Here is a 12557-nt window from a genome sequence, read left to right as displayed (position 1 = left end):
CAACAGTGAGACCCTTGAGATGGAAAACATCAATATGAGGCCACTGCTTTGCTCAAATTCTATGAAAAGACATTCAGTGACAAATGCAGCAGTAGTAAGGGCATGATGTGGAAATGTGTGTTGTTTTAACCAGACCCTTATTTAGAAAATTAAGGCCTCTTTTAGTTCAGTGGAACATCATAAAAATGGCTAATAGGGTATTGAATTTAGCGGGGAGGGGAGGAAAGGGTTCAAATGACCAGGACCCAGGAAGGTTCTTTAGCATGTACATAACTTTAAGTACATGAAAAGTCCCATTGATTTCATTCTTTCTGAGTATAAATGCTTTCCTGAAATGGAGCCTTGCACTGGTATAATTTCTTTGGCTTCAAGGGTACTGGCATAGCTGAGGAGAGAATTCTGCTCTGAATATGTAACATACCATGCATTGCATTAAATGTAGCCAAATGCCAAACCTTTTCTGCCACCAGGATATGTCAGCAGCTCTCAAGTTCTGCTGATGAACTCCTGGCATTTTGTTGTTTTAACTTCCCCTTGCGCATTAACAACCATCTCTAGGGTAGACAACGTTTCACATATTTTTCATATATGGACATGTTTAAACACCTAGCCCAGATAGATAACTGTGGAATTCTTTGCATTTCATTCCTGATTCCTTTCTGGCCCGGGAATTTCAGGGACTGACTTGTCATAGTAGAGAATCAAGATAAAGGGAGTAAGTAGGACGTGTTGTTTCAAATGCTGGTTTAAAAAAAAAAAAGCGGCACATCACAATAGCAAGTTAAATATAGAAATGGATTAGAGAGCCATTGTTTTCAGTCCTGCTAAATAAGACTGGACTCTCAACATGGAATGCCACTTGACCTTTAATGTCTCATCAGTCCATGCTTGTATTTAACTGATGCAGGGAGGACACATTTCCCCTTGGAAGTGTCCTGTGTCGACATGACAGTTGCTGCTGCTGGGTCACACAATGTTCAGGAGGCATAAACCCAGCGCTCCAGAACACAAGAAGGACTTTGCTGTGCATGGAGCCGCGCTGCCGGGACCACAGAATGACATGAGGTCTTTTTTCAACTTGTCTCAGCTTGTACTCTGTGCTGGCCAGTTCAGATCACCACCCACACTCAGGCATTCAAAAATCACTTACTTTGAAGTGGAAATCCTTGATGCCCAAAGTAAGAGGCAGATCTGTGTGGTGGATAAGGTGAGTGTGTGTCATTTTCGGCACACTGCTGAGTGTGTGATTCAAAAGGTGCATTATCCTAACATGGATTTAATCTTGTTCATCTTACTGGGACATACTCAGAATGTCTCCTTATTCACTGTCCTTTGATTCTTTTCCCTCGTGTTTCAAAACCATTGGAAATAAATAAGTTTGGATTTTTTATACCTGCTGACTGCTCATCAGAATCAAGCGGGTACTTTGCTTGGGTCTTAAAGTTTATGAGATTGCAATGCTTATGTCATGGCCTAATACTTAAAACAGGCACTTCGGAAAAGGTAATCCAGTTTTATAAGATATTTGCAACGACTTGAGTCACTGAAGTGCTATAAGTTCTTTCTAGGGTCCAGATGCGTTCAGTAGAACCCCATTTATCCAAAGGGGAACTGGGATCCAGAGTAGATTTTCATGTAGGGCAGTTTGGCTAAGAGAGATTTTTGTGTTAATGACGGGGTTTAAATTACATTCAAATTATGGACAAGTGTGGCGAAGGGATTGGATAAGATTGGATTCTACCACATAAGTAAATGCTGGCTTGAGAAAACACCTCAAGAGACTTTATCTAAAAATAAACATTTTCACCACAGATTTCTATTGCAGATTTGGAGGCTGGATTACCCATGGCTTTTGGGGAAAAGAGGATAATTCATTTTTGCACAGCGAGTACGTGACTATGTGGACTCAGAGTGGCCAAGTCAAAGGCTTGACTTAGATGTGCTCTTTGCAAATATAGGATATAAGTATGGGAACATAGGATTTTCTATAGCAGAGCTGACCATTGATACATTCAAAGCTACTTATTAATGTTGGATAACTACAAATATAGGGTCAGAGTCTCAGCTGGACAAAAATCAGCATTGAGTCAATGCAGCTATGCCAGTGTACGCCAGCAGGCAATCTGACCTATTGTATTTTGCTATGAAAATTTGTATCCAGAATATTTCTTTAGAGTATAGAACATTCACATGGCACAGCAGAATTATGAGACTTCTCATTTGGCTGAACAGTAAGTTTATTATCATCCCCACTGGAGATTCTTCTTCTCCCCTACTGGAACAAATAACTCAGACTTCTGAAGATATTTATTGTAACATCTTTTATATGTGCAAGCTGGGATACACCAAAACATTTCCAGCATTCCTGGTCTTTCAAAGTACCATTCTGTAATACAGATATATGGCTAATATTAAATAAATCCATTAGTTTGTCTTAATATTGCAAAATATTTAATGATCAACAAAGATATAATACATTATTTATTATTACGTAATGTCTGATTATGTCTGCACTGCAGAAGTAACTAGATCTCCTATGATCATAATAAAATAATAGCACTAATGTGATTTTTGAAAATATACTGAATAAAGTCTCCAATCAAAATAATAATAAAATAATAACAATAATAATAATAATAATTAATAAATTAAGCATTTACCTAACTTTAAGTTCATCAGTAGTCCCATTGACTTCATGGCATTTACGGCAATGGGAGCAGAATTACGCGAATGCTAAGCACCTTTGAAAAATCCCAACCTAAATGATTTGTCTAAACATTACTGTGGTGTACTGGAACAGCCACGGGCCGGGGGCCTTGGGTTTTAGTCCTGATACAGCAGATCCCCGTTTATCTGATCTAATTGGGACCGGGGCCAGATCGGATCATCAAAAATCTGTAGAATAGGAAAGTTCGAGGCTGCTGCATTACAGGAGAGAGACCCCACTTCTGGACCTGTGTGCGCTCGTTGTGCCATGAATACGGAGAGACGAATAAAATAGGGTCAGATAAACAGGGCTCTACTGTACTGATCTGGGGGCTTCCCTGTGAGGTACAATAAGCTCCCCCTCTTCAAGAGAGGACTCATTGTACCTGCCCACTTCATACCTGAGTGCTGGTTGTGACATGCTCCCTAAAAGCCAAGTAGAAAAGGCTCAGTTACAGAAAGGGCAACAGAATTCATGGGCTTGTGGCTTCCAGTCAGAAAGCCAGGGCCACCTGTGCATTGGCTGCCATGAGCACCTCCCCTACCCCCGCCTCCAAGCATCGCACAAGAGATCATTGAAAAAATAGCACAAGCCTCAGATTTCCAAAACTGCCGAAGGAGTTTGGATATCCAATTCCCATTCAGCTGAGTGTTCAACCCCCTTAGGATACCATGGAAATCCCATTCCAAAGCAACTCCAAAGGCAGAGATTAACACATTCATTCTGTATTGCAACTAGAGCTCATTGGTATCAATGCACCATAGTTCTATAATTTATTACAGCAATGAAGAGAACATTTCACTAAATTTCACATAACCTGCTGCTTAATTAAATGGAGCACAGACACAGACCTAACATGACACTTCTAATGTCTGCTTTCTATTCTAATATAATTGCTATTAGCTTCACTTCTCAGCACTGTGTGTAATTATTTCTTGTCAAGATTAATAACAGGCGGGCACACCATGCACATATTTTAAAATATATATCTTCTTAGTCTGTCCTTGCAAATTGTTAACAGTTCAGAGTATGCTGCTTAGCAAATGCATGTGTAATATTCCCAGTTTAATAAATCTGACTGGAAAACTAAATCACTAATGACAGAGCAAGTGCCTCGTCTTCGCTCACCCTTATGGAGGCTCAGGTGGAGGGAACAGATGATTAATCCCTCTGAAGATAAGTACCAGGCACTGCTACCCGATGGATTAGTTGTCACCATTACACTGGCGCAGAAATCCCATTAAAGTTAATAGAAGATCTGTGCATTCAGTAAGGGGAATCCTAGCGCTGTAGACTGTCTAGCAAGGAAGATAGTCTTGTGGTTAAGGCATGAGAGGGGGATTTAGGAGATGTGGGTTCAGCTGATCACACAGACTTCCTGTGCGATGTTGGGTAAATCACTGGATTACTCTGTGCCTTAACTTGCCTTCTGTAGAACAATAATATTTCCTTTTTCTTGTCTATGTAGACTGTAAGATCTTTGGGGCTGTCTCTTAGTATGGGTATGTAGTATGCCAAGCATAAAAAGGGCCTAGTCTTGTTTAAGCCCACCTTGTTTATTCACTAATAATGATAATGGGATACTTAAATATAGAGATGTTGATGGATTCCTTCTTTCTCTTAATATCTCTGGGGGAAAAGATGTCAGACTGTAGCTGCACAAAGAATAAAGTTTCTGCAGGGAGAGGTATAGGAAAGGGGGGTTACGAGAAATTCAGCAGTGCCAATACCAAATATTTAAAAATGATGAGTCAGGAGTTCCACTCCTCACTCCCCAAAACCATGAGATTGGCTTAAAAATCTTGAAGTGTAAGCACTAATAAATGTTAGGTTCTTTTTACATTTTTTATGGTTTCTGAGCTTGTAGATTACACTTGCTTCCCATTTTCAGGCTTTTCTCTGAAACCACGAAGGTTAGAAATGCATCTTTTAAAAGCTGAACTTCGCACATAATCCCCTGTCTCCAGGAGCTGGGGCTTTAAGAAAAATATCTAATATTGCAAGAATTGTGATACAAACCCCAAGAGTTGGCTGCACTGGTAATACATTTTGCATAGGTGTATGTATGCCATAGAGGCACTGTACACAATTAATAATAATTAATAATACCTAGCTCTTGGGACTCTGCTATGAATGTTTTTATACAAGTGAAATGAGGGACAGCTAAAAATAGCTGCACTCAAGGAGCAGAGCCCCATCATACTATATGCACATATTGTGACTGTACAGTCTGTGCCCCAAAGATCTTACAATGTATATCAGTTTTACCTGCAAGGTGATGAGCATTCAAGCCCAATCCAGCAAAACATTGAAGCATATACTCAATTGTAAACATATGGCTAATCCCGTGGACTTCAGTGGGACTGCTCATGTGCTTAACTTTAAGCATGTGCTTAAGTATTTTGTTGGATCAGGCTAGAGCATTCTGCCCTTGCAAGATTGAGTCCTCATAACCCTATCCAGGAAAGCTTCTCTATTCCAGTTTAACACATGCTACACTTGAAGCAATTTGTGAATATGGGCATAGGACAGGATGGTGAAGTGAGGTCCAAACATTTTATCAGCATGTGTTTGTAATGTGTGTATTATTCATGAATGGTGACGCTTGAGTGTATGCTACAAATGAGTGTCAGTAAAAATGTAGTCATATATTTATATTAAATCTCAAAACACTTCTAAAGAATGGGGGAGGAGAAGAGTTCCACCAGCAGTAACAGTGGCCTCTATGGTGGAGGGAATATTTTAGCATTTTTATGGTTTTGTATTGGGGATACCTCAGAGATTAGATGTTACGGGGAAAAGTCTAGAGATTTTTCTGAGAAATTTCAAATGGTCGTATCTCCAAAATGTTTTTGTCTGGTTATTCTTCAAAGTTTCCCCAAACTTCTCTTCTAGGAGAAGACCATGCACTCCACATTTTCGGCAGAAAGGGGTTATTGTGAAGACATTAGAAAATTGAGGGGAGGAATGAAAAAGGGACTAAGAATAGGAAGTTAGTTGCAGACTTAGGCCCTGATCCTTCGAACACTTAAGCACTGCGTAAGTATGCTCTCATGAGGATTCTCATTGACTACAGTGAAACTATAGCTACTCGCTTGCTTAAGTTTTTGCAGTATTGGTGAGGAAGGCCCTAATCTTTCAAGGAGATTTGTGTGGGCTGATACTTGTGCCCACATGATGTCCTAGAGAAACCAAAGAGGCTTCACACAAGCGTAAAGGGTCCAGCAAAATTGATCAGTGTACACGATTGTGTCCCAGTTCCTCCCCTTTCCCACCAGACAGGTAGTAAGTTACTTCATCACTTTTCATGGAGCAGCTTTATGACCGTGTGCCCAGCCAGCTATTCCGGCTGTTGAATGATAGATAGAGCCAGGGGTTTATTGGTAAAATTTGCAGATGAGACAAAAAATGGTGGAGTGATAGTTAATGATGGGGACAGATCAGTTATACAGGCTGACCTGGATTGTGTGGTAACATTGGCTCATTTAAATTAAAAGTATTTTAGTGCAGACAAATATAAGGCTACGTACATCTAGCAATACAGAATGTAGGTCACACTTATAAGGTGGGAGACTATATCCTGGAAAGCAGGGACTGTGAAAAGGATGTAGGGGTCATAGTAGAAAACTAACTCATAGAATGTCAGGGTTGGAAGGGACCTCAGGAGGTTATTTAGTCCAATGCCCTGCTCAGAACAAGACCAACTCCCAGTTTTTGCCCCAGACCCCTAAATGGCCCCTTCAAGGATTGAACTCACAATCCTGGGTTTAGCAGGCCAATGCTCAAACCACCAAGCTATCCCTCCCCTAAATACACATGAGCTCCCAATGTGATGCTGTAGCTAAGTGGATGACCATGATCTTTCAATGTTTATATGGGGGAATATCAAGTAGGAGTAGGAAGGTGGCATTACCTCTATCTATGGCATTAGTGAGACCATCATTACTGGAATACTGTGTCCAGTTTGGGAGTCCACACTTCAAAAAGAATGTTGAAAAATTGGAAAGGACTCAGAAAAGAGCTACAAGGCTGATGCAAGGTCAGGCAACCCTGCCTTATAATGAAAGAGTAAAGAAGCTCAACTTCTTTAGCTTATTCAAGAGAAAGTTAAGAGGTGATTTGATCTCAGTCTACAAATGCCTACATGAGAAAGAGATTTCTGATAGTAGATGGCTCTTTAATCTGAGACAAAGGCATAGTGTGATTCAATGGTTGGAAACTGAAGCTAGACAAATTCAAACAAAAATTCAGGTGCAAATTTGTAATAGTGAAGATAATTAACCAGTGACCTAGGGATGTTATGGATAATCCATCACTTTGAGTCTTTAAATCAAGACAGGATGTCTTTCTGTGGGCTTGTCTACATGGGGAAAAAGCCTGGAGTCGTTAATGTGCACTGGCTACTCCGCACCAACTCCCCATGTGGACTCTTTCACACTGCATTAAGAGTGTGTTAAGCTAAAGCACACAAAGGCACTCTTAATACTGAGGGAGGCCTGGTCTACATCTAAAACTTTGGTCGACTTAGCTACATAGATCAGGGCTGTGAAAAATTTCACTCCCAGTGCAGCGTAGTTAAGTTGACCTAACTCCCACTGTATATGCAGCCAGATCCACAGAAGAATTCTTCTGTCGACCTAGCTCCTGCCTCCTAAAAGGATACATGGAAAAACCTCTTCCATTGCTATAGTAAGTGTCTACACTACAGGGGTGCAGCTGTAGTGTAGACCCACCCTAAGAATGTCCATAAAGAGAGTTAATGTGAATTAGCTATTTTGTTTTCAATTCACACCCTAGCTCCCTCCACACTAATGTCCAGGTAGAAAAGCCCCCAAGCTCAAACAGAAGTTATGGGGTTTTATGCGGGAATCACTGGGTGAGTTTATCAGCTTGTGTTTATACAGCAGGTCCAACTAGATAATCATTAATTAATTGATCTTTAACTATTCATGGTAAATAGGCCCAATGGCCTGTGATGGGATGTTAGATGGGGTGGGATCTGAGTTACTACAGAGAATTCTTTCCTGGGTATCTGGCTGGTGAGTCTTGCCCACATGCTCAGGGTTCAGCTGATTGCCATATTTGGCATCGGGAAGGAAATTTCCTCCAGGGCAGATTGGAAGAGGCCCTGGGGGGTTTTCACCTTCCTCTGTAGCATGGGGCACAGGTCACTTGCTGGACGATTCTCTTCACCTTGAAATCTTTAACCCATGATTTGAGGACTTCAGTAGCTCAGACATAGGTGAGAGGTTTATCGCAGGAGTGGCTGGGTGAGATTCGGTGGCCTGCGTTGTGCAGGAGGTCAGACGAGATGATCATAATGATCCCTTCTGACCTTAGTATGTAGGAGTCTATGAATCGTAACAGTCCCTTCAGGCCATAGAATCTATGAATCTCTCCCCACCCACTTGCTCACAACAGGCAGTAACTCCTGGTCTCCTTCCTAAAGCTGGGTCACAGTCTGCAGGGGAGTGAGAAGGCCTATGATTAGAGATGGTCAACGTATTTTGTTCAAGCTTTTAAATACATATATAACAATGTCCCCCACCCCCAGCCTACATTTGTGTTGGGTTTCTTCCTGTATTCTCGCTTTTTCCATTTTGGCAGCGAAAAGGAATGAGGAGGAGGTGAGCGAAGGGAAGGAAAAAAAAGAAAAGGGAAAAAGACAAAAAATCCCCAAAGCCAGTCAGTATGTACCTACATGGGGAACAAAAATTTGATAATGGGCTTTTCAATCTAGCCAGCAAAGGTGTAACTAGATCCAAGGGTTGGAAGACAAATTCTTCGTGGAAGTAAGGTGCACATTTTTAACAGTGAGGGTAATTAGCCATTGGAACAACTTGCCAGGGGTTGTGGTGGATTCTCCATCACTGGGCAATTTTTAAATCAAGATTGGTGTTTTTCTACAAGACCTGCTTTAGCTCAAACAGGAATTCTTGTGGGGAAGTTGTGGGGCCTGTGTTATAGCGAAGGTCAGACTCGATGATAACAGTGGTCCCTTGTAATCTATGCATATATGTTCTGGAAAGCTATGAAAAACTGAAAACATGTCGATGTTCAGTTTTCATCTTTTTTCATCAAAACCATAGAACATTTCAAAATTGTTTATGCACTTTACATACCATTTTCCAACCAGCTTTATTTGTCCTTTATTCTGAACTCCAGACATAGTCTAATTTGAAGGTTCTAAATGTGCAATGGTTTGATTGAACGCTGTTAAATCAACTCAGCCATTTTTGTCTATGCTGCAGCGTTTGCCACATATGATTTTTTTCTTCAGATTAACTTGGAGTAAAATGCATTTTCCAACAAGTATTGCACAGTGTAATTAATTTTGCATGAGTTGCTTTTAAGACAGAATGTGTCGTACAGCATTGTTTTGCAGGAGAACTCACCCGTGGGAAAGCAACAGAGAAAGCTTTCCTCATCAAAAGCCTTCAAGCTCAGCAGTTATGTGATTCAGCATTTGGCTGGGTGAGCTATGCATGAGGACGCACGCCCAGGGCTTGAGTCTCTTACAGGGCAGGGATTTCTTTCTTGTGAACTTTCCGAGGTCTCTTCACAAGCAGATCTCACTTCCTAAAATGCATAGGACAGGAGCTCTGCAAACCTTGGGAAGCCCACTTTCTCTCTGCTCTGCAAACCAGCCCCCACCATTCCAATGCCCCCGCCTACTGCTGCCCCTTCCCCATTGCAACTCCACTCTCCGCTGTCCCATGCCATTTTCTACTAATCCGAAATAAGCACATAAATGTTAGATGCAGCATTGCCAACTGTTGTGATTTTATCACAAGTGTCGTGATATTGGGGGTTTTCTTGATGCCTCAGCTCCTAGAGTCATGTGATTATGTGAGACTCTCAATTTTCATTTTTTGAAAAAGTATCCTTCAGTGCCTCATGATTGCGGAGAAAAACTTGAAAATGTGTACCCTGAAAGCTCACAAACCAGCAGGCAAATAAATAAGCCTTCAGATTTATTATTATTATTGTCTATCTCATGATTTTTATGACATGCTCATGATTTGGGGGGCTTGCCTCATGATTGCTGAATGCTTGAAAAGCACGATATAAGACCTGTGTATTATTGTTATGCATTTATTAACATTCATAGGTACAAAAATTATTTAAACTATGGACTGACCATTGATGTCTCTCTCTATCTGCTTCATTTGGAAGCTCTCTGGGGCAGGTATCATCCTTTTGTTTTATGTTTGTACAACACCTAACTCAATGGGGTCCTGCTCTATGACTGGGGTTCCCCAACATTACTGTAATACAAATGAATAATGATAATTAGTATTATTATTAATCAATGTAATTCTATGGCCCCTGTTGCTATATGATATGACATTGTGTAATCAGTGTAAGCCACGAAACAACATTAGGCTTGATTTTGATTTCCCTCGCACCGGTTTTACATTTGTGTAACTATCTTCGCTTACCTAGACTGTAAACGCTTTGGGCAAGGGACCATCTTTTTGGTCTGCATTTGTACAGCACCTCACATAATGTGGTCCTGCTCCATGGCTTAACTTTCTAGGCCTACCATCTTCATCATCATAATTCAATGGAGTTGCTCCTGTTTTATACTGGTATGAGAGCACAGTCAGGCCTCTTGTCCTTATTTTATAGAAACTAGACCCTGGTATCATATCCCACCCAGAAGGAACTTCGCTGATCTCCACTCTTTGAAGAGTGGAATAATAAAGTAGCTATTTTCCTCCATAGCTCACAAGCAGCCAAATAAAGCAGGCATGAGTCAGGCATGTATAATCATCTCTAGCAAGTAAAATTAACTTCCCACACTCTGACCTGTATGTTATATTTATAAATATCGCATTCATTTGTATGTGAGCAATTGCTACCTTTATAATAGGGTATTAAGTGTTCTTAAAGCTATTTCCTGCAATAACATGACATTTCATTTTACATCAGACTCTCCTCTTTGGCTGTACAATGCGGCGGTGACGGGCTAGGAGAAGTAGCATTGAACGGGTCCTTTTCTAGGAAATGTACTCAGGTTCTCTCTTAAGACAAGAACAAGTTTTATAACAGCTGCCAAGACTCTTGATCTAGCAGTGACCATCACTGGGAACAGCAGCAGCTAACCAAAACCTTTATTTTCAGGACCTCTAAAATCCAGATAGGATATTTGCATAATACTTTTGAAAGATTCTTTAGACATTCTGAACACATTCCATTCTGGGGTTTCTCCAGCTATTAATTACAACTATGAACTGTAAAACTGTTTTCTAGTATAATTTAGTTGCCTTACAGCTATCTGAGTATACACTTCATAAATGAAAAAAATGCAAATAATTTTAATGGAACTTCATGAACTCCAAAGGTCTTTTTAAAGGAATATGTGCTTTATTAAACAATGGAATTATTAGAAACCTTTCCTCCTAGTACTTACTGTACATTGCAGCCCTTGATTATCCCTTTGTTAATTGCCTTGAATACCTTTTAAGGTAGCTTTTCTATCCAACCAGTGATTATGTGCTAACTGTTATGTCCGTTGATAGAGCTAGGCCAATGTGTTCAGACGAAATAAGAAACTATCTGAACCTTCAAAACAAAATGCACTTGGTTCTGATCCAAAGATCATGGTAGTCAGAGAAGGAAATGCATCTGTTTGGATTGACAGGAAGGGAGGCCAAGGTTGGGAATGGAGGAAAGGCAGGTTTCAAAAGCCTCTCCTTCAATACACAAAAAGAATGAGAGACAAAGAGGGAAAAGTTTCAGAGTAGCAGCCGTGTTAGTCTGTATTCGCAAAAAGAAAAGGAGTACTTGTGGCACCTTAGAGACTAACCAATTTATTTGAGCATAAGCTTTCATGAGATGCATAGAATCATAGAATCATAGAATCATAGAATATCAGGGTTGGAAGGGACCCCAGAAGGTCATCTAGTCCAACCCCCTGCTCGAAGCAGGACCAATTCCCAGTTAAATCATCCCAGCCAGGGCTTTGTCAAGCCTGACCTTAAAAACCTCTAAGGAAGGAGATTCTACCACCTCCCTAGGTAACGCATTCCAGTGTTTCACCACCCTCTTAGTGAAAAAGTTTTTCCTAATATCCAATCTAAACCTCCCCCATTGCAACTTGAGACCATTACTCCTCGTTCTGTCATCTGCTACCATTGAGAACAGTCTAGAGCCATCCTCTTTGGAACCCCCTTTCAGGTAGTTGAAAGCAGCTATCAAATCCCCCCTCATTCTTCTCTTCTGCAGACTAAACAATCCCAGCTCCCTCAGCCTCTCCTCATAAGTCATGTGCTCTAGACCCCTAATCATTTTTGTTGCCCTTCGCTGGACTCTCTCCAATTTCTCCACATCCTTCTTGTAGTGTGGGGCCCAAAACTGGACACAGTACTCCAGATGAGGCCTCACCAGTGTCGAATAGAGGGGAACGATCACATCCCTCGATCTGCTTGCTATGCCCCTACTTATACATCCCAAAATGCCATTGGCCTTCTTGGCAACAAGGGCACACTGCTGACTCATATCCAGCTTCTCATCCACTGTCACCCCTAGGTCCTTTTCCGCAGAACTGCTGCCTAGCCATTCGGTCCCTAGTCTGTAGCGGTGCATTGGATTCTTCCATCCTAAGTGTAGGACCCTGCACTTATCCTTATTGAACCTCATCAGATTTCTTTTGGCCCAATCCTCCAATTTGTCTAGGTCCTTGTGTATCCTATCCCTCCCCTCCAGCGTATCTACCACTCCTCCCAGTTTAGTATCATCCGCAAATTTGCTGAGAGTGCAATCCACACCATCCTCCAGATCATTTATGAAGATATTGAACAAAACCGGCCCCAGGACCGACCCCTGGGGCACTCCACTTGACACC

General features: G+C 41.2%; 1 protein-coding gene across 4 annotated transcripts in view; it reads left to right on the top strand.

The window, feature by feature from the left end:
• Positions 1-921: 921 nt before the first annotated feature.
• Positions 922-12557, top strand: part of TECRL (trans-2,3-enoyl-CoA reductase like) — a 116443-nt gene continuing 104807 nt past the window's right edge. For 3 of the 4 annotated variants that reach the window (XM_037896577.1, XM_037896576.1, XM_043545647.1), the window contains exon 1: positions 933-1207. In XM_037896577.1, coding sequence (XP_037752505.1) covers positions 974-1207 — 234 coding nt within the window. In that variant the 5' untranslated portion in view covers positions 933-973. Of the gene's footprint in view, positions 1208-12557 lie in introns of all 4 variants that reach the window. The other variant, XM_007069914.4, reaches the window with a different exon arrangement.

The sequence above is a fragment of the Chelonia mydas genome, chromosome 4 (assembly GCF_015237465.2).
Source record: "Chelonia mydas isolate rCheMyd1 chromosome 4, rCheMyd1.pri.v2, whole genome shotgun sequence".
Taxonomy (NCBI): domain Eukaryota; kingdom Metazoa; phylum Chordata; order Testudines; family Cheloniidae; genus Chelonia; species Chelonia mydas.
This window is presented reverse-complemented; position numbering and strand designations above follow the sequence as displayed.